The sequence below is a fragment of the Mastomys coucha genome, unplaced genomic scaffold (genome assembly GCF_008632895.1).
Source record: "Mastomys coucha isolate ucsf_1 unplaced genomic scaffold, UCSF_Mcou_1 pScaffold23, whole genome shotgun sequence".
Taxonomy (NCBI): Eukaryota; Metazoa; Chordata; class Mammalia; order Rodentia; family Muridae; genus Mastomys; species Mastomys coucha.
This window is the reverse complement of record NW_022196906.1, coordinates 101,385,477-101,409,769: the sequence shown is the minus strand read 5'-3', so window position 1 is coordinate 101,409,769 and position 24,293 is coordinate 101,385,477. Positions and strand designations below refer to the sequence as shown.

Sequence of the window (24,293 nt, the reverse complement as noted above, 5' to 3'; positions counted from 1 at the left end):
ATATATATACATATACATATACATACATACACATGATCTTCTTGTCTACTTCAATTTCCGTCCTCGGGTCAGGAGGCCTGTCTTCCTGGTGGTTGATGCACTAACAAAGATCTAGACTGGCAGCCCCTTCACACCCAATCCCATTTCTCTTCAGCTCTGGAATTAGGGCTGCCACTCGCCCACAGGAGGTCAGAGGTCAGGGCTAGGGTACAGGGACCTGTCTATCATTCCCTCATCCCCAGCCCTTTTAGGGGAGGTCACGCTGTCAGTCAGAGCCCACTGCTTTGTGGATCTGTAACCAAGGGGGCGGGTCACCCACCTCTGCTCCAAGATTCCTCTTTTTGCAACAGCAGCAGCCTCACTGGTAGCAGGTCTGGTGTCCTAGAGACCAGCAGCAGGGGGTGAGGCCCGCCCATTTGGGGGTCTCTGGTGAGGGCTGTGGACACGCCCACTGGCTCCTTTAAAGTAAGGCATCAACCATTGCTTCCCACACATGAGGAAGCTGAGACCCCCAGGATCAAGCCCCAAAGGCAGTGGGATTGTTCCTGCCCCTGGGACCTTGGCCAGGCCACTGTGGGCCAGGACAGAGTGTCTAACAGCCATGGGAGAGGTCTGGAAGCTGGGAATGGCTACGGAAATGAGTGTCTGATGCCAGAAAGGCTCTTCCTTCCCATGACGGGAAAATCCTTCCCGGATGCCACCCCACCCAACCTGTGCCCAGTTTGGGTGAGAGCAGGGGTGTGGGACTCTCCCCAGGAAGCAGAACCCAGGCTCCCACCCTCTCCTGACAAGCTCAAAAACTTATTCAGGCTTGAGCCCGGCTGTCACATACTGAGCAGAAGTCAACCCTGGTCTGAAGGCATGACCAAGCTGGGTCTGAAGCAGCACCTTATACTGATCCCACATCAGGCCCCTGGAACTTTTTGGCCCAAGTCCCTCGAAGGCAGTGGTTCTCAGCCTCCCTAGCTGCCGCCCCTTAGTATATATAGCTCCTCGTGTCAGGGTGGCCCTTAGCCATAAAATTATTTTTGTTGCTACTTCATAACTAATTCTACTATGGTTATAAACCATAATTTAAATATCTGACATGCAGATGGTCCTAGGCGACCCCTGTGAAAGGGTCATTCAGCTCCTAAAGGGGTCACAACCACAGGTTGAGAATGTATGCTTTCAGAGTACTGGGCCCAGTAGGATCTAATGTAGTAGGATCTGCTGATACTGAAGGTGCCAGCTAAAGATAACTGCTTGAGCTTCCCCTCCACTCTGAACCAGGCTTCTTGGAGGGTGGGTAAAAGTCCCCAGATTCTTTGCCCCGTGTTACACAGGTCAGGGTAGGTCAGGCAGCTAACTCTGCTTCATAATTTTGAGCACCACTGCCTTCCTGTCAGCAGCTAGGGATGTGGGGCAGTCATGGGGCTCTTTATTTGCATTTTCTCGGGACATCTAGCAGGAGTGGTATTAGCACTCCAGCTGTGAGTTAGCAAGGCTAGACCCTGATGTGTGATTCTCTCTAGACCCTGGAGAACTACCCAGCACTGCCTTCGCTTTTGTAGGCTGACTCTGATGAATTGAGTTAGCTGTGCTTCTGGGGGGTGGGGGGACTGAGGGAATATGCTGGCGATGCGGAGGTTGGCCTGAGTCAACAGGAAGCCTCTTCCGTCCCTGCAGCTCTCTCCGCCTGTCTCCCCAGCATTAGGAAATGGGGTAGCAGGGGTGTATGTGACTGGATGTCTGTCCTTCAGGTGATGCTGACATCTGGAAGGAAGCCTGCTTCCTCAGGAAAAGATCTAGTGGCCCCAAACCACTTCTCCAGTCCCCCTCAAGACAGGGAAGGCCAGAGGAGGGACAGCTCTCAGGCTCTACCAGGGCCACCTCGCATGTCAGATTTAGGAGGCCCATGAAATGTTCTGGACTGTAAAATGAGGCCTAGAGAGCCAGGATACTTCAACAGGGGGGGTTAATACAGCCCATAGTGGACATGGGACTGTAGCCAAGGACTCCTGACCTTCCCTCCACCTCCTCTCCAGTCTGCCTTGCCTCCCGGGGGCTCCCCTCCTCCTCACCATTTCCACAGACACTAAACCACCATGTCCTGTGTCCTACAATACCAGAGCCATTGACGCCATATCCCGAAGCCACGGAGAGGAGTCCCCAGGGTTCTGAATCAAGTGTCTCAATGATGGAGGACGAGTCACCTTCTGGCTCAGGCTCCTGGCAGGCAGTCCCTATCACCAGGACTGACTTCCATGGGCTCCCCATCTTCATGCGCTTCCCTTCCCTGTACCCCGATCTCCTCACCTATCAACCGAATGTGAGCACAGATCTGAGGAGAGAGGGTACCTGGCCGAGAGGCACCCTCTGCCTAGGGGCAGACTGGAGGAGAAACAAAGGCTGTGTATGTTGGATCAAGGAGAGGCTCCTGCCCCCTTTCTAGAACTTTCCTTCTTTCTCTGCTCAGTGATGTCTCTCTTGTCTTTCTCACAGGGAGCTGGGGCCCTGGGAGCAGATTGCTGGTTTGAACTTGGATCTTGGGTCCTGGCAATCATGGCATAGTATGGGGTGGGGTCTAGACTATGGGGTCAAGAGTGAGTAGGTATATGTGAGCCCAAGTCTTTGGGATCATGGCTGTGTAGCTGTCTGGGGGCTAGCTCTCTGAATCTTCCCCTGCCCACCCAGGTGCTATGTCAGAAGGATTCCACTTGATCTTCTGCCCTCCTCTCTTTCATTGTCCCTGAAGTGCCCCCCATCATAGCAGAATGAATAAGGGCACAACCAAGGCCATGCCCCCAGCCAGGGTATAAATAACCCCTGGCAGGCTATCCCAGCCTGGGGGGGCTCCACTGGCAGCCCCACTTCCTCTCTGGCCACTTCCCAGCCCTGGGGGTGGGGTAGTGTTTACTTTCCTGTTGTCACTATGACTGGGTGGCCAGGCAGGAGACTCCAAGTGACCCAACAACAGGTGCAGGACAGGTGCCCAGGCTGCCCTGCCCAGGACTTCAGAGGCACCGCCGGACAGGCGGGTGAGGCCATAGCCAGGCAGGGATTGGCCCTTTGATCTTTTGGCGTCCCTGCGTCCCTATGTCCCAGTGGCTGGCCAAGGTCATCACCTATATTCTCTTGTTGCTACATAATCAGGTCTGAGCAGGGTGAGGCTTCTCTTTGCACTGCAGCTCCACAGTAATGCCCTGAACCAGACCCTGGGTTGACCATTAAATCATCTGCTGCCATAGCCCGCTTATCTCATCTCCCCACCCGCAACCTGCCCACCTCCACTTCTTTATGGTTTTTCAAAACAGGGTTTCTCTGAGTAGCCCTGGCTGTCCTGGAACTCACTCTGTAGACCAGGCTGGCCTCGAACTCAGAAATCCACCTGCCTCTGCCTCCCAAGTGCTGGGATTAAAGGCGTGTGCCACCACCGCCCAGCTTCTTTTTTCTTTTTTAAAGACTTATTTATTATATGTAAGTACATTGTAGCTGTTTTCAGATAACCAGAAGAGGGCATCAGATCTCATTATAGATGGTTGTGAGCCACCATGTGGTTGCTGGGATTTGAACTCAGGGCCTTCGAAAGAGCGGTCAGTTCTCTTAACCACTGAATCATCTCTCCAGCCCTTTTTTGGCTTTTCAAGACAAGGTTTCTCTGTGTAGCTCTGGCTGTTCTGGAACTCACTCTGTAGACCAGGCTGGCCTTGAACTCAGAGATCTACCTGCCTCTGCCTCCCAAGCGCTGGGATTAAAGGCTTGTAGTACCACCAGCCTGCTGGTCTCAGCCATAGTGCCTCTAGCTCATCCTCGGGTCTCTACACATCAGTTGGAATCAGAGCCGGGCCAATCAGGGACAGCCACCTGCTGCTGCCACCTTCCTGCTAAGTTCAGAGCTCTGATCTCAGCTGTTCTCTCCCCAGGTGCCTAGTCTGCCCCTCCATTGTCCCATCTGTGAAGTTGGGTGTCAGCTGTGGGATCAGGCAGAGGGTAGATATGCTCCAGTGGGACCTCATCTGTTGCAGGACACATTTGCATACCTACTGCATGCATGATGTGCACATATGTGCTCTTCTGTATGTTGCCACCAAAGCCCCCTGTACTGGTGAATATTTTCCCTCTCCTGAGCTAAAAATAGCTGGGGGCTGGCAAGGGACAGACTTGTCAAGTGAACCCTTCGGCTCCCCCAAAGACAAGTTCACAAGCTTCCAGGCGTCCTGGCCTGTTGCTGGCTCAACTACCCATCGTTCACCCCAGGAAACTTTTTCTCAGTGTCCTGAGGGAGCCAAGGCTGCTGCAGACAAGCAGAGAGAAAACAGAAGGCCCAGTTGTACCGAATTCAGTCCTTGTCATATATGTTCCTAAAGTATTGCTGGTGGAGCCTCCTTCCCTCCAAGCTGAGTCCCACCATTAGCAGCCTTGTAGGGTCTGATGGCCATGAGTTCTGCAAGTATTAGGGCTCCTTTGGAGACTTCTGGTACCTGGTGAGCCTATTGCAGGTCCAGGAGGGATCTTGGAGTGTGCCGGCTGTGTCCCCTGCATGGTGGTCATCTAGGGTGAGGCCAGGGTATCCAGGCTCTGTGCCAGCGTCAGTAGCATCTCCCACCCCACACCACTCCCACCTGCTTGTTAACCCTTTCGGCCCCACCCTGAGTGGAAGCAGCTGCCCCCACCTCAGCAGACTCTTTGATGCCATCACACACCCTGGCTTGCTCCCACAGCCCTTTCATTGGGATTAGCTTGGGCTGCCTGTGAATCAGGGTGTAGCTTTGGGTGTGGCCCCTTCGATGTCCCACTTTCTCCTCCATGACTGGCAGCAATTGGAAAGGGAGCTCTAAGTACACCCTGGGGAAGGAATGGGAAGTTTAGGACAGCTGTGGCCTCAGTGCCTCTCTTTCAGAAGGAATGCGTCCTTCTCATTGGTACCCTTCCTTTCATCCACAGAACTTAAGGCCACGGGCACCGCCCACTTCTTCAATTTTCTGCTCAACACTACAGACTACAGAATCCTGCTCAAGGATGAGGACCATGACCGCATGTACGTGGGCAGCAAGGACTACGTGCTGTCCCTGGACCTGCATGACATCAACCGAGAGCCCCTTATTGTAAGGGCTGGCCTGGAAGTGGGACAAGGGCAGGGTAAAGGGAGTGGCGTCCAGGGTCAGGGACCTGGCCAGCAGGCTGCATCCTTTAACCTCCATCTTTGGCAGATCCATTGGGCAGCCTCCCCACAGCGCATTGAGGAGTGCATACTGTCAGGCAAGGATGGCAACGTGAGTGTAATGGGGTCCACAGAGGGTGAGGCCGTGACCTCAGAGAGGGACGGACATGGGCAGGTACATGGGCATCTACACAGCTTTCTGTCTGGCCACCACAGGGAGAGTGTGGGAACTTCGTCAGGCTCATCCAGCCCTGGAACCGAACACACCTGTATGTGTGCGGGACCGGCGCCTACAACCCCATGTGCACCTATGTGAACCGAGGCCGTCGAGCACAGGTAAGCTCCTGTCAACCCTGGCTCCATGCCGTCCCCTCTGGGGGCTGCATTCCAAGGTCCTGAAGGGAGGATGGGTTTGAGCCCCATCCTTACCCCTTCTAAGCCCTGTGGCTTTGGGTGAGTAAGTGGTTCAGCTCTCTGAGCCTCAGTTTTCTCACCTGGAAATTGGGTTCACAGTTCCTTTCAAACAGGTCGGTGTGAGGAAGAGGCAGTGAGTTAGTGCCCGCCAGCTAACACTGTGCCTGGTGCATTAGTAAGCATTCGCCCTGCAGGGGACAACAGTTCTCTTGGCTGTGTCTGTGGAGCTGCCAAGGCAGAGGGTCTGGTGGCGCCTTCGGTATTGCCGGAGGCTGGAATCCTGAGCCAGCTTCTGCCCTGTGGCCCCGGGGAGAGCTGCCTTCTCCCCAGCTCCGCTCACCCTGCCTGCTTCTGCCCTTTTCCATTTCCATGTGGGCATGTATGTGAGTTGATGTGACCTCGTAGGGCATGCGTGAGAGCGACTGAACATACGGGGCACATGGTGTGCAGGCGTGTGCCAATCCTGTGTGTATGCGTGTGTACACATGCATATCCGTTCTCTGGGGCCCATGTGTTCATGTGTGTTCCTGGCCTGTGTGGTATGAGAGGCTGGCAGCCCAGGCCCGCTCCCCCAGCCCCTGCCACCCCCAGCTCTAACATCTATTGCTCATCTTCCCAGGCCCCACCGTGGACCCAGATGCAGGTGGTCAGAGGCCGAGGCAGCAGGGCCACCGATGGTGCCGACCGCCCGACGCCTACAGCCCCACGCCAGGTGGGCCTCATCCTTCTAGTCTTTCGCCAAGCTAAACGACCTCTGAGCTCAGTTTACCCTGGGCCTGGCCCCAGGGCCAGCCTCCCCAGTGTCTCCCTATACCCTCATGCCCCCACCCCATTCCCACCCCTTCCCCTGCAGTGCCCTCAGGTTCTGAAAGCAGTTCCAGATGGACTCTTGTCAGCCTCAGTGGGACTCCTGCAGGCAAGGAATCCTGAAGCCACCAGGTGGGGAAGACAGGAGTCCTGGGGACAGTCATACCTCAGCCCTGAGAAATGTGTGGAGACACATACGAACACGTAGCGACATATGCTTGAGCACGTTTATTATCCACAGTGGGTCTGGCACATGACTCCTACATGTCTGTTCCTATGCCTTCCGTGGGTCATGTATGTAGATACAGGTGTCCTACCCATTCACATATGTGGGATCTCCTTCGAGGTAGTGTGTCTGACCATTAGTCAAGGGGGGTCTGGGCTGGGCAAGGCAAGCTGGGGCTGGGCAGGGGCGGGCAGGGGGGCAGAGGCTGCCGGTGAATGACAGCATGTGAGTATGTGTGAGAATATGTGTTTGTGCATGACTGTGTGTCTGTGTGTATGTGTGTGTGTGTGTGTGTGTTTTGTGTGTCTATCTGTCTGTCTGATGGGGAGTGCTGAACATCTCAGGCTATCTAGATTCTGTGTGTGCGTTTGTTTGGGATGAACAATGGGTTAGATGTGCTAGTTGGTTGTGTGCCGATCTGTGTGTGGCCCGTGTGTGTACAGGAAATTATGTGAGAAGAGTGTAACCGAAAGTAGACCTGTGTGCGCCTTCCCGTCACCATCCTGCCGCCTGCTGCCACTTCCTCTGTGCGTCTCTCTTCCCTCTCCCTCCCTCTTCCCTGCCTTTCCCACCAGGCCTGTGAGCTCATCCTGGTCCCGGGGACTTCGCAGGCCTTCCTCCTAGCATTTTCCAGGGTGAAATGGGCAGTGTGGGGTTGGATGATGGTTAGCTTTGTGAATTCCACACGGTCTCTGCTGGAGTCCTCCAACTTGGCTCTCTGGGGACATGTGGAGGGGTAGAAAACTCACGACCTCTTGGTCCATCCTGAGGTCCACAGGTAGAGCAAAAACCTGGAGACAAAACCTTGAAGATCCCTGGTTGGACAGGCCCCCAGGCCCCTGAACTATATCCCCTGCCCTACCCAGACCTGAAACCCCTCCTTGGCCCAAGATAAACAGCTGTAGCTCCAACTATCCAGCCTCTATAGCCCAAGGGGTTTGCTGGCATCTTCCGGACTAGTTGGCACAAAAGTACTTTAGCTTCTGTAAGCCCATCTGTGGTCCCCAAGACCTGGACCTCTGAGAGCTGACTCTTAGGCCTGACCTGACACATAGGATCACATAGGATCCGCCTTGAGAATGAGTACCATGGGCTTGCCCCAGGAGGCCTGGCTGACCAGAATTCAACCCCAAGAGCCCTGGGAGAAGACTTAGGGTGGCCCTTGGGGCTCCTTCTTGTCTGTGGGACTGGCCTGGATGTGCTGAGCCCCTTTCTACTCTGCAGGATTACATCTTCTACCTGGAGCCTGAGAAACTCGAGTCAGGGAAAGGCAAATGTCCATACGACCCCAAGCTGGACACAGCCTCAGCCCTCATCAGTGAGTGACCCCACTCCACCCCAGTTCTATGGTCTTAGTACATAGCCTTTGCCACCAGAATGAGGGGATCGGTTACCAATACTCCAGGTCAGAGACCATGACCGTGTCTCCTTAGCCCTCGGGTGGGGACATGCCTAGAAGGTTAGGATACAGTACAGCCCTTGGTGTGTGCTGAGAATCAGAGACTAGGTGGCATAATCCTCTACCGGCCCTCTTTGGATGGGACACTAAGGGGCCAGGTCTTCCCCTGGGATACCAAGTATGGTCTTTGCGAAGCCTAGAACCCTCCAAGCCATAGGGTGCCTAGAAGAGAAAATAATCTGGGTTTGTACTGAGAGTGGTGTAAGGGTTCCATAGCTCCTTCATGTGTCAAGGAGACTGGAAAAGGGTCACATAGAACCAGAGAGCAAGCTGAGCAGATGGGAGGACATGTTTCGAGCAGGTGTCTGGGTGAGTTGGGGGCTCTTCTCAAGGAAGTGTCCTATTCGAGGCTCAGGAGCAGCTGCTGCAACAGTCTGCAGGTTGGGAGACTCGCCCCCAGTCTGGCACTGTGCCTGCTTTTTGACTGTCCATCCCCAGGGTGTGTCATCAGGCTGGATGCCATGCCACCTGCAGACCTGGTTAGGCCCAGAGTTTGCGGGGGTGTGGGATGCCAGCGTTTTCTCCTTGGTGAATGAGAAGGTTCTGGCCTGAGAACAGTTCAGACCAGGGGGTATAGCTGGGGGAAGGTCAGATTTACTACCCTGCAGAATCTCAGAGGGAAGAAGTGACGTGCTGAGCCAGCTCAGCAGTTAAATTCTCAGGAATTCCGTGATCCAGTGGTTAAACACAGCTATTATTGAAAATTCAATTATAAAGGCTCATAACCAAATAAATTGTATTAAGCCAGAAGCACCGGCAACAAAATATAATAATGCTCAAAACGTATTACTTCCTAATTGTTTAGCTACATTGCTACATTATAAACTGTGCTTTCGAGGCCGGGTAGGCCTGTTGTGATTGTGGGCTAGAAATCCTGTAGGATGGCATTGGCTTGTCTTTCCCAACTCTGTGTGAGGTGACCTCAGGTTACCATCTTGAGTTAAGCTGGATGGAAGAATTAGGAATTGGCCATTGCCACTGACAGCCCTCCTCCCAGAACAGTTTGTAAGCACTTACTGAGAGATGGGATCCTGGCCATGTGCCCCGGGGTATCTTGGAGGAGGGATGAGGTCACAAGGCGGGAGGGGAGTGCTTGGGGGTGTGGAACATGACAAACTTCACCCAACGGTCCCGGAGTCTGAGCAGTGCCCTGACTGACCCACCAACGCTCCTACAGATGAGGAGCTCTACGCAGGCGTGTACATCGATTTTATGGGCACTGATGCAGCCATTTTCCGCACGCTTGGGAAGCAGACAGCCATGCGCACGGATCAGTACAACTCCCGGTGGCTCAATGGTGAGCTCCCCCTGCAAAGACCTTAGTGGGAAGTGTGGCCGGGTGTGCAGAGACATCTGCGTGCCTGGGGGAGAGATTAAGCCTGTGACTAGTCCAGGGCAGGGCTGGTTTTCTGTCAGGGATCCTGGTGTGGTAAAAGAAGCCTAAGGTTCATGCTGCTGGCCCCTAGCCACCTGTCTGTCTACCCACAGATCCTTCATTCATACATGCTGAACTCATCCCTGACAGTGCGGAGCGCAATGACGATAAACTCTACTTCTTTTTCCGCGAGCGGTCTGCAGAGGCTCCACAGAACCCTGCTGTGTATGCCCGCATCGGGCGCATCTGCCTCGTAAGTGTCTGTAAGGCTCTGCCGCCACTCCCCCAGATTTAACCCAGCTGGTCTTGGGGCGAATGAGCTGATCTAATCTGGCTACCTGCCCTGACTCCCAGAACGATGACGGTGGTCATTGCTGCCTGGTCAACAAGTGGAGCACATTCCTGAAGGCTCGGCTCGTCTGCTCCGTGCCAGGCGAGGATGGTATAGAGACTCACTTCGACGAACTCCGTGAGTGCTCAACAAGCAGGCAGGGTCCCATGGCTGTAGCAGGAGGGATGGAGGCTGGGTCAGAGGTCAGGGTGCCTTTAGGGGACCGCCTTCCGAGGACAGGAGTGGATGGGTCCGTGGGACTCCTTCCTAAGGCAGTGTCCCCAGTACCTTCTCCCCCCTTTCAGAGGATGTGTTTGTCCAGCAGACCCAGGACGTGAGGAACCCAGTCATTTATGCTGTCTTTACCTCTTCAGGGTAAGGCTGGAGTTAGGGTAATGCTAGTTAGGCAATGTAAGGATTCGGGGGTTATGGTGTGTGGAAGACTCTGGCTTGGTTGTGAACTGTGGAGTAGACATGGGCTGGGGAGGCCTGTGGGTCCAGGGTCTGCCCCAGCCATAGCAGTAACCTGTTTGCACACAGCTCTGTGTTCCGAGGATCTGCCGTGTGTGTCTACTCCATGGCTGATATCCGCATGGTCTTCAATGGGCCATTTGCTCACAAGGAGGGCCCCAACTACCAGTGGATGCCCTTCTCAGGAAAGATGCCCTATCCTCGGCCTGGCACAGTATGTACCCCTCCCTCCCTCCTTCCTTCCTTCCTTCCTTTTCCTTCCTTCCTTTCTTCCTTCCTTCCTTCCTTCCTTCCTTTCTTTCTTTCTTTCTTTCTTTCTTTCTTTCTTTTCTTCCTTCCTTCCTCCTTTCTTTGTTTCTCTCTCTCTCTCTTTCTTTCTTTCTTTTCTTCTTCCTCCTCCTCCTCCTCCTCCTCCATGTTTTCTATCTTGAGATAAGGTCTCACTGTGTCCCTGGCTGTCCTAGAACTCCCTATGTAGATCAGGCTGGGCTCAAATTCACAGAGGTCTGCCTGTTTCTGCCGGGATTAAAGGCATATCCTCTGTTTTTGTTGTTCTGTTGTTGTTTGTTTGTTTGGTCTGTGTATGGGTGTTTGGCATGTATAAACACATACATGTTTAGTTCCTGCAGAGGCCAGAAGAGGATATTGGATGCCCTGGAGTTACAGAGGTCGTGAGTCTCTGTGTGGGCTGCTGGGAACTAACTAGCCAGTGTTCATATCTACTGAGCCATCTCTCCAGCCCCTCTCCTTTGTTTTTAAGAGGCCAAATCAGGGCTGATCTCTGAAAACATGGACTCTACTATGATGAACCTCCAGCCAACAAGGGCAATGAAACACAACATACTCAGAAAGCTACTACCCACTCACTGCTGGGCAGTGGTGGCAGACGCCTCCAATCCCAGCACTCAGGAGGCAGCGGCAGGCGGATCTCTGTGATTTCAAGCCAGTTTGTATTACACAATGAGTTCTAGAACAGCCAGGGTTATGTAGAGAGACCCTGCTCAAAAAAATCAAAAAGCAAAACAAAAGAAGAAGAGAGAAAACTATTATTTACACAGCACAGGTCAGGCTGTAAAGAAAGCAGTCTCCCAAGATCTAGAGACAGATGGGAGGCCAGGTGTATTTCGCTAATCCATAGAGGGTAGTCCAGCTTTTGGGGAGGTGAAGGTTTGTGGGAAGGATCCTTGGAGCAAAGCTGGAGGTAAGCTGGATTCAGATTGGCTGGCTAACAGCAGGAAAGGAGATGAGTGGGCAGGGCCAAGACTCGTTCACTCTGCAGCCTTGGGTGCCTTCTCTTTATCTGGGTACAGCCTGGGCCTGCCCCAGGAGCCTGAGTGTGTGTGGGCTGAAGCATGATCTGACCTAATGCAGTGGCTGATGTGATCGTGGGCTCCATGACAGCATGGGGAAGTTGGTCTCTAAAGGGATCTGGGAAGGCTTCCTTCCAGAATGAAGTTGGAATTGAAAGGCTGTCAGGCTGAGCCCAGGGCAGTAGGGACAGCAGCAGGGGAAGCTGGACAGCATGCCCAGTGTGTGTGTCTCGATCTTGAGGCCACTGGCCCCACTGCACAGGAAAGAGCAGTGAAGCCAGAGAGGAAGGAGACAGCTGGGTTGGGGTGAGGACATGGGAAGGGAGTGGTCAGCTCAGGCAGACACCGCCGCAAGGTCATGACATGTGACAGCATAGATCTGTGGGGAGGACAGACTGCAGGAAAGGGTTTGGAGAGAAGCAGGTGGATGTTGAAGAGACAGTATGGAAGCTTCCCCTCAGTGCACGTGCCCGGCCTGGGCAGCCTAGGACTGACACTCGTTATCTTCCTGCAGTGCCCTGGTGGAACCTTCACGCCATCGATGAAGTCCACTAAGGACTACCCTGATGAAGTGATCAACTTCATGCGTACCCATCCACTCATGTACCAGGCCGTCTACCCGCTGCAGCGGCGACCCCTGGTGGTCCGTACAGGTTCTCCCTACCGCCTCACCACTGTCGCTGTGGACCAGGTGGATGCCGCTGATGGACGCTATGAGGTGCTTTTCCTGGGCACAGGTACCCACGGCTGCTCACAGACCCTCCCATGTTGGGCCCACTGGATGGGAGGAGCTGATCCTGGGGCCAGATCCTGCCCGGCTAGGGTTTGCTCTCCTTGGCCAGAATAGCCAAGGCTAGGAATGGGAAAAACATCATCTCTCTTCCCATTTTGAGGGGCCCATCTAGGGACCCTGTTATCAGGACTTAAAAATAACTTAGGATACAGGGATCTAACTGCTTGCCCGTATACACACATACATACGCACGCACGCACGCGTGCTTGCTTAAATATATCTGTCAAAATTGTAGCCACAGCCAGCTCAGTTGCCCATTTTCTGTTCTCAGTAGGGCCCAAAATGAGAGTCTGGGTGCAGGGGCAGACCCTGGCCATGAGCCCCTTTGCCCTTTTCCAGTCCCCCAACCACTCTCCCCTTCATTCAAGGGAGATAGATCCTTGAACCTCAGCATGAAAGCCCCGCTCCAATGCCCTAGAGGAGATGGGGCTTTGGTGGGGAAGGGGCTGAGGCTTTGCCCCCTCCCCAGCATCCTCAGCCCCACTGAGGTCCTGCCCGGCCCGTTCCAGACCGCGGGACAGTGCAGAAGGTCATCGTGCTGCCCAAGGATGACCAGGAGGTGGAAGAGCTCATGCTAGAGGAGGTGGAGGTCTTCAAAGTAGGTGGCCCCACCTGGTTCTGGACCTTAGGCTGGGTTGGGAGGGGTCCTCGGGAGCCCACGCTGAGCCCTGCTCTCTTCTAGGAACCAGCACCTGTTAAGACCATGACCATCTCTTCCAAGAGGGTGAGTCCTTGGCAGTGTGGGCCGGAGTGAGGTTGGAGCCTGCGTCCCAGGCTCCCGGTCGGGGTCATGCCCTTGGCATGAGGACTAGGAGTCAGAAAAGGAATCCAGCCCAACTGGCTGCTGACAGGGCTGTCTGTGAGGAGAGAACTGACTGACAGACACTTCCTGCTCCTGCTCCCAGCAACAACTGTATGTGGCCTCAGCCGTGGGTGTCACACACCTGAGCCTACACCGCTGCCAGGCATATGGGGCTGCCTGCGCTGACTGCTGCCTTGCCCGGGATCCCTACTGCGCCTGGGATGGCCAGGCCTGCTCTCGCTACACAGCATCCTCCAAGAGGTATAGACTGCCAAGCCCTTGGGATTCTATCCATGGCCCTGGGAGGTTGGAGGTAGATAATGCCTCGAGATAGGGGTGGAAGTGGGGTATGTGTAAGACACAGCTGCCCTGGAGCACAGGTCCTTGTTCTAGAATCTTGGGGGCGCAGGAGCTTCCCAAGAGCACTCCTAAAGGAGTTCCTCTCATCCAGGCGGAGTCGCCGGCAAGATGTCCGCCACGGGAACCCCATCAGGCAGTGCCGTGGTTTCAATTCCAATGGTAAGTAGGCATCTTGCATCTCCTGTAGGCTGCTTCTCGTGTTTTGGAGTCCTATGCACCCAAATGCCCACAGACACCCTCAGAGTCCAGACTTACCCATGGTTCCCTGGGTGGCAGGATCGCCTTAGGTCTGGGATTAAGAAGTCCCACGTCACCTCCTCAATGGATAGATACCCAGTGATGTTGTCCCGCATGGTGTGTGGGTGCCCCTTGATGCCTGCCTCTCCCTACTGAGCAGATTGCCTCGGAGCAATGCAGCTTCCGCTCAGGGTCCTCTTGGTCCACAGCAAACAAGAATGCCGTAGAGTCTGTGCAGTACGGAGTGGCTGGCAGCGCAGCTTTCCTTGAGTGCCAGCCCCGCTCACCTCAAGCCACTGTTAAGTGGCTGTTCCAGCGAGATCCCAGTGATCGGCGCCGTGAGGTGAGTTCCTATGTCCCCCCAAGGGGCCATACTGCTTGGATATGGGAGTTCTTTTACAGCGGTGAGTCCATGAGAGAGAGATGTAGTATGGCCAACCTGGGGCAGCCCAGCACTGGGGAGGCAGAGACAGGCGGATCTGAGTTCGAGGCCAGTCTGGTCTACGGAGCAAGTTCCAGGACCACCCCACCAGGGCTACCCAGAGAAACCTTGTCTCAAAAAAAAAAAAACAAAAAACCCCAAAGAACAAAATATTCCGTATCTGTACTCTGTCGGGGTATACCTTCTTGTTTGGAACATCACGTGGGTGAGCTCCCGTATATGGAAAGTCTGTGGATATTTTCTGGAAAAGCCTTCTAGGTGTTCCTCTTCTCATGGAAATGCTATGTGGGTGCCGCAATTGGGTATTCTCATTAAATGAAAATTCTGTGTGTGCTCCAAAATTTTCTCATTCATTGTTCAGAAACCACTCCCACCCCACCCCCACCCCGGGTCATCATTCTTCCTGAAGTGGGGATATTTGTGGATACCTTACTCATATCCCTCTCATGTGCAAACAGTATCTGGGCTTTTTTTTTTCTTGGAATATGAAAATACCACGTGGGTGTCTCGTCTCGGAATGGTCACAAACGTGGTGGTCTCACCTGGAAGCTGGCTAGGGCCGTGGAGTGGTGACCCAGCCCCTGAGCCCCACCCCCTGCCCCTGCAGATTCGTGCAGAGGACCGCTTCCTGCGTACAGAGCAGGGGCTGTTGCTTCGCGCCCTGCAGCTTGGTGACCGCGGCCTCTACTCCTGCACGGCCACTGAGAACAACTTCAAGCACATCGTCACGCGGGTACAGCTGCATGTACTGGGCCGGGAGGCCGTCCATGCTGCCCTCTTCCCCCCGCTGGCTGTGAGCGTCCCTCCACCTCCTGGCACAGGTCCTCCAACACCTCCTTACCAGGAGCTAGCCCAGCTCCTAGCCCAGCCGGAAGTGGGTCTCATCCATCAGTACTGCCAGGGTTACTGGCGCCATGTGCCCCCCAGCCCCAGGGAGGCTCCAGGAGCACTTAGGCCTCCTGAACTCCAGGACCAGAAAAAGCCGAGGAACCGCCGCCACCATCCTCCGGACACATGAGGCCAGCTGCTGGAGGCCTACACAGGACCAGCCTAGCCCCTCATCCCTTTTAATATAAAAGATATATATATATATAAAAATATCTATATTCTATACATACCCGACCCCTGCAAAGACAGTATTTATTGGTGGGTTGTATATAGCCTGCCTCAGTGGCAGCATTATCCAGAACTTAGACCCATGTTGGTCAGCAATGGCACATGACTGAGCATGCCCATCCTGGCCTAGGGAGTTGCCAGGGCCAGCCCAAGGCCACACAGTCCCCAGACTCCGTGGAAATCTCCTTGCTGAACAGCTGTCAAGATCTACAGAATACAGGGAGGGAGCAAGCCCTATTTGTCAGGGCATGGACCATATACCTTTGCTGCTGAGTGTCATCAGCTGTGCCTTGGCATAGACATGGACATCGGATTGCTGTGGAGTCTGGGGTCGGGGCTCAGGGCACTCGGAGGAGGGAGAAAGGGGCCATCCCAGGATACAGGCCCCTGCCTGGGTCAGAGGTGCCCAGTCAAGGCTAACCTTTCCCAGGTATTTATTCTCTATTTATTGGGGACAGAGGAGGAGTCTGTCTGGGTGAGGTAGAACCTTCTCTTCTCCCTTCCTTGCCTGTCCTGGCAGGTCTAGCCCACTCTACCTCCTTAGCTTTTCCTGTGCCGCCTCGACTCATGGGTGGGGCTGGGTGCAGGCATGGTTTAAAAGAACCCCCAGCCCTGAGGATACATGGGCCATGGTGGAGGCCCAGGGCCTGTCTGGCATCCCCAAGGCTCCCCTCTGCCCACTGCCTCAGGTGATGGGTGTAAATAGCTCTGGAGGCAGTGGAGTAGGTGGTCAGGGGCTCCTGCAGCCTCTGCTACCCAGGCCACAGTCACTCTTGGGTTCCATCTTGCTAATAAATGCTGGCTCTGGGACTAGACTTTGGTTTCTCTCCTTGATGATTGGAGCGGGAATGGAGGCGGGTTAGGCCCACAACTGCTGAGAAATTTCAAGCCAGGTGGGGACCTGAAGGCATTGCATCTGCTACAAGAGGCAGGCGGATCTCTGAGTTTGAGGCCAGCCAGGACTACAGAGAAACCCTATCGTGAAAAAACAAACAAAAAAAATCTGTGTAGAAGACAGGTTTGGTTTAATAACCAGGGCTCCCGCATTTCCTAAGCTACAGAGACCCCTGTGGCTCAGGCTCCACTTAAACTGTGCAGTTGAGGGTGGGTGGAGCCCAGGGGCTGAAGTGAACAGATCCCACCTCACTCAGAATGAATGACAAAATTGCCGGGGCAGGGAATCTAACTAACTGCCATCCCTAGGGATAACTCTGCCCTTGGAGCTTGAGACCCTAGCACCCTCGTGTCGTCTGTCTCAGAATTGAGTCTGGTTTCAGGAAAGGAGGCTCTAGACCAGTCGAGAGAGCCCAAGATAGGGTTTCCAACTGTATGGGTACAAGCCATCTCCAGCAACCAGTTGCTTAGCCCAGCAGGCTCCATACTTCGCCAACTGCTGCACCCGAGCAGGTCTCTAAACCAGAGTAGAGGCTGTCAAGTTAGAGTGCTCCCCTCTGCAGGTCCCACATTAAGTAGACCGGATAGATGCAGAGCAAGTGAGACCCCACTCACTCTTCTGTGCTCTGGGGAGCACCAAATCTGCACTAGATCTTCACATCTGACTTGCCAAAGATATACCGATTTTAGCCACCTCTATAGTGATCTTCGTTGCGCCTAAATGCATATGTACACTTAGACGTGTGCATGGGCTGATAAACAAGCATGTATACATACATACATATGTATATGTATATATACATACATACAAGCATGTATACATGCATATGTATGTATGCATATATACAGGTGTGCATGCTTAGGTAAATGCTCTGTGTGAACTCACACAAAGCCCTGCAAAATGAGCATACAGCCACCTGTGCCTACATGGAGACATGCAGAGGATGCTGGGGGCTGAAGTAACATGCCCAGTGTGCAGGAATCCCTAGACTTGATCCCCAGCATACACGCACACAGGGCACCAATGTACATCCACACGTTGCATGTATCGTCATATAAACAAGTATGTAAGGGCACATGCACTTAAAAAAACCACTAGTAGGTACACATACATGCAGGTATACAGGATCAGGTGTGTTCGCTTTACTTCCTTTGACCCTAGTAAGGAACAGAAAGAGACACACCCAGGCATGGATAGCAGACTCACCCATCCACCAGCAGAGGACATGTAGAGACTATGCTCAGGGTCACATTTAACCCTGAGTGTGAGGCAAATACAAAGTCACCTATTCCCTCATGGCTCCTGGGAGGCACAGAACCCTCTGATTCAGAGACACCCCACCCTCAGCCACTGGCTAATTGTGTGACCCTGTGAGCCTCTTCTAATCAGTAAGATGGGGCTGGGATCTGGGCATTGCCTTCCTCCAAGTTCATGTAAGATTACGGGATAAGAAGAGGTGACCACAGTTGGGCAAGCAGTAGGCCCTCTGTGCCTACACCTCCTTTAGCACTCCCCCACTCCCAGTCCCCCTACTCCCAGAACTAAAGGGTCTGCTCCATCAATTCTACCAAATAACCATATATAGGACGGGGGAAGGACTCTCTAGGATCTCTTCTGGAGAACTGGAGGGGGCAGAGGGGTGCCAAGTCAGCAGTTGAAGGATTGGGGCCTTGCCAGCCTGATTACAAGGCTAGGAGACTGAGCTTCACCTGTCCTTGCCTCTGATTGGCCCTCGGGCATCCCTAGCTCCTAAATCCCAGAGAGCAACCCCAGCAGGGCCTGTGCGGGTCTGTGGAGAGCCAGTTGATTGCTGTCTGAGGAGGCCAGAGGCTGTCTACCCTGTCCCTTTGCCTGCTGCTGGGACCATGGGGGCCGGGGCCAGCGCTGAGGAGAAGCACTCCAGAGAGCTGGAAAAGAAGCTGAAAGAGGATGCTGAGAAGGATGCCCGGACTGTGAAGTTGCTGCTTCTGGGTAGGGGTGTGGGCCAGCGTTGGGGAGGGGACAGCTGCCGGTCAGCAATCTGGGGCTAGGCAAACAGCCTCTCCTTGGAGCAGGGATTCTTAGGGGGAGAAAGAATGATAGTGTGGTGGGGCAGGCCACAGAGTGGGAGCCATTCCCAGGCCACGCCTGACAGGTGATGATGTCCTAGTCCCCCAAGGCAAAGTCTCCTATGATAATTTCTTGGGGACACTCTGCAGAAGTGTATACTAAGTACACCCACCGTTGTATGGATGTGTGTGTCAGGCACATCTTTGCCCTCAGGCCTTTGGTTTTTCCAGGCCTGCTCAGCAAGGTCTTCTTGGCTCTTCTTTCTCCCTTGGGAATAAGGTCTGAGAACAGGTCTAGAATCACCCAGGTCCACAAAGGCACTGGGTGCCAGAACTTAAAAAGTGGAAAGATGCCAGGCAGTGGTGCACGCCTTCAATCCCAGCCTTGGGAGGCAGAAGCAAGTGAACCTCTGAGTCTGAGGCTAGCCTGGTCTACAGAGTGAGTTCCAGAACAGCCATGCCTACACAAAAGAAAAAAGAAGTGGAAAGATATTGAATCCTACGTGGGATAAATAAAGCCAATCCCACGATCCCATGGGTGTTGAGGGGAGATGGGGGCACTACCATTGCTTAACCCCCAAGGACAGGCAGAGGTACTAAGCCAGAGCCCCAGGAGAAAGGCCAAAGCTAAGTCGGAAATCCCATTAATTGCATCCAACACCCTTAAGGAGTGCAGGCTCAGAAAGGATGTCAGCTCTGTCCTCTCCCCCATCTAAGGATGCTAATTCCTTCTGAGCTTCTCAGAGACATCTCCCTAGTTTCAAGTGAAAAGCAGAGGCTGGTCCATTCAGATAATCCTGTGCATGCAGCACTGAAGATCTCCACAAGGTGGCACTAGAGGGTCTCCTTATTTTGGTCTCCTGGGCGTAATAACTTTATACACCAGAGTTTTGGGAAACCTCCTCCTTCCCTCTGGGCACAGTTGAAATCACTCAACTGATGTAGGTCCCTTTCGTCACTTACAAACATTTTTCTTTCTTTCTTTTTTCTTTTTCTTTTTTTTCTTTTCTTTTCTTTCTTTCTTTCTTTCTTTTTGTTTGTTTTTGTGGTTTTTTTGAGACAGGGTTTCTCTGTGTAGCCTTGGCTGTCCTGGAACTCACTCTGTAGACCAGGCTGGCCTCGAAATCCGCCTGCCTCTGCCTTCCAAGTGCTAGGATTAAAGGTGTGCGCCACCACTGCCCGGCTACAGACATTTTTCTTCAGGGGTCTTCAAGGCTTCCCTTTGAATAGAGATGAGGGCAAGTGTATCTAGAGGTCTAATTGGCACCCCATGGCTCTGATCCAAAAGAAGTGGTAGCCAGTGCAGCTCTGAAGCACCGCTTTCCTTTCAGGTGCCGGCGAATCCGGGAAGAGCACTATTGTCAAACAGATGAAGTGAGTGTCTCCTGCCCATCCTAAGGCCCCTAGTGGTGAGTGGGTGCATGCACATTAGAACCTGTCCTTCCCTCCCCGCCCCGGGGGCTCTAACTTTGCGGGTCTGGGTTGCAGAATTATCCACCAGGATGGTTATTCACTGGAGGAATGCCTCGAGTTCATTGCCATCATCTACGGCAACACTCTGCAATCCATCCTGGCCATCGTTCGGGCTATGACTACACTCAACATTCAATATGGAGATTCAGCTCGGCAGGTGAGGCAAGAGGCAGACTGATGGTCGTTAGTCTTCGAGGACTCATGGTACCTGGCTAGGCTCAGGTTCACAGCCACAACCTTGCCCTACCACCAGGATGATGCTCGGAAGCTCATGCACATGGCGGATACTATTGAGGAAGGCACAATGCCCAAGGAGATGTCAGACATCATTCAGCGCCTGTGGAAGGACTCGGGTATCCAAGCTTGCTTTGACCGAGCCTCAGAATACCAGCTCAATGACTCCGCGGGCTAGTGAGTACACAGTGGATGCAGGGGGCAGGGGAGGTGGGTAGGCAGGTCTCCGCGGGGGTGGTCGCCCACGCCACTCACACGCTCGTACCGGGTGGTCTTCTTCAGCTATCTCTCAGACCTAGAGCGTCTGGTGACTCCAGGATATGTGCCCACTGAGCAGGACGTGTTGCGTTCTCGTGTCAAAACCACTGGTATTATCGAGACTCAATTCTCCTTCAAGGACCTCAACTTCAGGTGAGACCCCGGCGCTAGGAGCTCAGCTGGCCTTCCTGGGACTTCACTGTCCTGCCCGTGCCGGGAGAAAGGCTGGTCATTTCAGATGCCAGGCGGGATGAGGGCTCTCCAGCCAGCTTAGGAGGACAAGGGGGTGCCAGCGGGCATATCCAGGTGACCTGACACACGGGTCTAAATCCGGACCCGGCTCTGCCCGACAGAATGTTCGATGTGGGCGGGCAGCGTTCCGAGCGCAAAAAGTGGATCCACTGTTTTGAGGGTGTGACGTGCATCATTTTCATCGCTGCGCTGAGCGCTTACGACATGGTGCTGGTGGAAGACGACGAAGTGGTGAGTGCCAGGTTGGGCCTGAGTGTTTGAGAAGGGAGATGGAGCCGGGGGAAGGAGGGGGCGCGACGGGGCGGGGGCAGCCAATGAGATTCAGGAAGCAGAAGCTGTCTGGGAGCACTTGGTGTCTGGGGCAGCTGCCTGCGTAGCCTGGTGCCCACCAGCCGCTCCCCTTCCCCAGAACCGGATGCACGAGAGCCTGCACCTGTTCAACAGCATCTGCAACCATCGCTACTTCGCCACCACGTCCATCGTGCTCTTCCTCAACAAGAAGGACGTTTTCTCCGAGAAGATAAAAAAGGCACACCTCAGCATCTGCTTCCCCGATTACGATGGTGAGATCCCTAGTCCCGGCCGCCAGGCGGTGCCCCAGCCCCACGATTCCCGCCGCGCGCTCCTTCCCGAGGAAGAAGGTCTTCGCGCGCTGAGAGAATGGTGCCCTCTGCCGCAGGACCCAACACTTACGAGGATGCCGGCAACTACATCAAAGTGCAGTTCCTGGAGCTTAACATGCGGCGTGATGTGAAGGAGATCTATTCTCACATGACGTGCGCTACCGACACACAGAACGTCAAGTTTGTCTTTGACGCTGTCACCGACATTATCATCAAGGAGAACCTCAAAGACTGCGGGCTCTTCTGAGGTGGGGTCCCAGCTAGCCAGGCCTTCCACCATCCTTCGCCTTAATCAGTCTTAGGGCCCCAACCCTGCCCCTAGTTCCTCACTAGGTTCACTGCTTCAGACTGCTGCATTCCCTGTTGCCAAGCCCTAAGCCCCGCCCCACTGCTCTCAGGTTCCACCCACTACCAGAGGCCCCTCATTAGCTCGCCCTCTTTTCGTTCCTTCCCAACCCCCAGATGCACACAGATTCCAGGGCTGCCCCCACCCCCGCCCCATTCCCATTTATTTTGCTGTTCAAGGAGGCTGAGATTTCATTTCCTCTTCTCTTCGCAGATACCTGAATTCAGGTGTGTCCCTTGCTCTGAGACTCTGTAGACCTGTAGCCCTGTAGCCCCCTCAAATAACGTCTATTCTGCAAGCCGCTGCTCCCGTAGCCCCACACCCAAAGCGCTGAGGCTTGAAGTGCAGACCCTCCCCCAAGTACCCAACTCCACCCTGGCTTTCACCGCCTGGCTGCACTGGCCTCTTGGACCTACAGCAGCCAGCCTCAGCTAGGACACCGCAGGACTTGGGACAGCTGGAATTCATAGTGACTCAGCAGTGCCCTCGTGACCCAGCCTCTTCTGCTACCCCCACCAGCAGCAGCTCACCAGCAGATCCCGGTTCAACAAACAGCCCTCCCCCCAACCCCCACCCCCACCCCCCAGTTTCCACGAAGGGCTTGAGGCTTCCCTCCCTCAAGCAGTACGCCAGTCCAGCCTGCTACCTGCATATGACAAGTCCAACACATGTCCACCCAGTGGTCAGTGACTGTCCCTCCCAGTAGCCTGAGGAATCCAAAGTCCAAGTTCTGGTCTTTGAATCCTCGCATAGAGACATTAGTGACTTTGACGTGGGTGCCAGGGAAAGACACAAGCCAAACCCAATCCCGAATACCAGGCTCAGGGTTTCTCTCAGTCCCTTCTCCCTCTGGGTCTTGCCCCTCTGTCCTTGGGCACTTCCACACCACACCTCACCCACCCACACACAATACTTAGGGCTGGCTGGTCAAGGTATGCTATTTTGAATGAGGGTATTATTGACATAGCTATGACCAATAATGAAGCCATGCTGAGGGGCGGCTCAGAGCAGAGTCCAACCCCTATTGATCAACCATGGGCAAAGGATATCCCATGTGAGGTTACAAGCAATTCCATGTGACCGAGTTGTCCCCCCAATTCAGGGCCCATTCCTTGGGAGGGAGAACTGAAAAACATGGCTAAACCATTAGAGACAATGTCCTAGCCCCCCAGCCACTTCTCCTACTACCTTTGCTTAAGACTGTGGACCAGAGCCGGTGCTGCTGGTAGAGACAAGGTGCTTCTGTCCAGCAAGGCTAGGGCACAAGCTCTCCCTCCCTTAGCTACAGACTCAGCAATAAACCTTTGCACTAGGTCTGTTGTCCTTCCTTGGATCCGTGGGAGATGCTCAGCCATCATGCGTCCTACACATTTATTACATTCCTAATACTAGATAGACACCGGTGATGTAGGGTTCCCAGTACTAGACATCAGTGATGTAGGAAGAGGAGCCCCTTCCAAGGTAAAGTGTCTGGCCTGACATGGGCTGTGGAATCTGAGGGGATTGATGGAGCCAACTCAGGACATCAGACAGAGGCTGAGAGATAAAACATTACTGGGTTGGGTTATGATCAACAGAGAGTTTTTGCTTACTTGTTTTAATGAGACAGGGTTTTACTGGGTAGCCTAGGCTGGCTTTGAACTCACCATCTTCCTGCCTCTGAGTGCTGGGATTATAGGCATGCCTCTTTGATGACACCTACTGACAGGGAGATGTGAGACAGACGTTCATCTGACAGACAGTAGACTGCATAAGAGCTGGCTGAGCACTTAGAACTGTGGGCGTGGGAGCTCGGCGAAGCAGGAACGGAGAAGCAAAAGATGGTGGAAGACTGTGGACAAGGCCAGATGCCAGGAGAAGGTGATGAGGACTTACAGAAGCTCTCAGTGATTGTAGCTAGGATTAGGGTGAGACAAGGGGGACCCATCATCTCCAGACAGCAGTGGCAGCCAAGGGCTGGTGTGCTAGCTCGTGACTTCAATCCCACCACGTGTGAGCTTGAGAACTTGGTTGGCAAGTTCCAGGCCAATCAGAGCTACACACACACACACACACACACACACACACACACACACACTGGAGAGATGCTCAGCAGTTAACAACACCTAATGCTTTCACAGAGGACCTGAGCTCAGTTCTCACAGCAGGCTGCTCACAAGCCCCCGTAGCTCCAGCACCGGAGGATCTGACTTCCTTTTACCTTTAGAAGGTACCCGGAACTCATATCCCCACAGAGATACACCCACATAAAGGTACATAAGTGGTTGTTTTTTTTTTTAAGTCAGGGGACTGGAGATAGATGGCTCAGCCCTTAAGAGCACTGGCTGCTCTTCCAGAGGCCCTGGGTTTGGTTCTCAGCTCTCACATAGTGACTCATGACTGTCTGTAACTCCCATTCCAAGAGGCTCAACGTCTCCTTCTGGCTTCTGTGTGCACCCAGCACACACGTGGTGCACAGACGCACATGCAGGCAAAACATCCATAGGCAAAAAGTAAAATCATTTTTAACGTTTTTATTGGATATGGTAGCACACATCTTTATTCCCAGCACTCCGAAGGCAGAGGCAAAGGAATCTGTGAGTTTGAGGCCAGCCTGGTCTACATAGTGAGTTCTACCAACCAGAGCAACATAGTAAGATAATGTCTTAGAAAATTAAAACCAAACAAAGAACCAAAAATTTAGTCTTAAAAAAAAAATTAGGTTGTGATGGCACACACTTTTAATCCCAGAGACAGGCGAATGTTTTAAGTTTGAGGCCAGCCTGGTCTACAGAGCAAGTTCTAGGACAACCAAACTATACAAAGAAACACTGTGTCAAAAAACAAAAACATAGGAAGTTCCAGGCCAACCAGGGCTACATAGAAAGACTGTCTATAA

The 24,293-nt window shown here is 53.6% G+C and overlaps 2 protein-coding genes across 8 annotated transcripts in view; both read left to right on the top strand.

Annotated features, from left to right (window-relative positions):
* The window catches only part of Sema3f (semaphorin 3F), a 28,480-nt gene extending 12,379 nt beyond the window's left edge, over positions 1-16,101 (top strand). For 4 of the 6 annotated variants that reach the window (XM_031343327.1, XM_031343328.1, XM_031343326.1 and 1 more), the window contains 17 exons: positions 4,927-5,087; positions 5,193-5,255; positions 5,360-5,479; positions 6,177-6,269; positions 7,815-7,908; positions 9,227-9,346; positions 9,538-9,677; positions 9,779-9,893; positions 10,061-10,130; positions 10,296-10,440; positions 12,051-12,273; positions 12,839-12,927; positions 13,012-13,053; positions 13,235-13,392; positions 13,583-13,650; positions 13,938-14,071; positions 14,778-16,101. In XM_031343327.1, the coding sequence (XP_031199187.1) occupies positions 4,927-5,087; positions 5,193-5,255; positions 5,360-5,479; positions 6,177-6,269; positions 7,815-7,908; positions 9,227-9,346; positions 9,538-9,677; positions 9,779-9,893; positions 10,061-10,130; positions 10,296-10,440; positions 12,051-12,273; positions 12,839-12,927; positions 13,012-13,053; positions 13,235-13,392; positions 13,583-13,650; positions 13,938-14,071; positions 14,778-15,188 (2,246 nt within the window). In that variant the 3' untranslated portion in view covers positions 15,189-16,101. The remainder of the gene's footprint in view (positions 1-4,926; positions 5,088-5,192; positions 5,256-5,359; positions 5,480-6,176; positions 6,270-7,814; positions 7,909-9,226; positions 9,347-9,537; positions 9,678-9,778; positions 9,894-10,060; positions 10,131-10,295; positions 10,441-12,050; positions 12,274-12,838; positions 12,928-13,011; positions 13,054-13,234; positions 13,393-13,582; positions 13,651-13,937; positions 14,072-14,777) is intronic. The other 2 variants (XM_031343331.1, XM_031343330.1) reach the window with 1 other exon arrangement.
* A 1,834-nt stretch (positions 16,102-17,935) lies between these two features.
* Gnat1 (G protein subunit alpha transducin 1) lies at positions 17,936-22,765 on the top strand. Of its 2 annotated transcripts, none has more exons than XM_031343332.1 (9): positions 17,936-18,152; positions 19,561-19,603; positions 19,718-19,859; positions 19,956-20,113; positions 20,219-20,347; positions 20,548-20,677; positions 20,856-21,009; positions 21,126-21,317; positions 21,629-22,765. In XM_031343332.1, exons 1-8 carry the CDS (start codon positions 18,047-18,049, stop codon positions 21,314-21,316), a joined length of 1,053 nt encoding a protein of 350 aa, XP_031199192.1. In that variant the 5' UTR covers positions 17,936-18,046; the 3' UTR covers position 21,317; positions 21,629-22,765. The 2 variants fall into 2 exon arrangements, with proteins under 2 accessions (XP_031199192.1, XP_031199193.1); XM_031343333.1 differs by lacking the exon at positions 17,936-18,152 and adding an exon at positions 19,161-19,170 and having other exon boundaries at positions 21,629-22,729.
* The last annotated feature ends 1,528 nt before the right edge of the window (positions 22,766-24,293 follow it).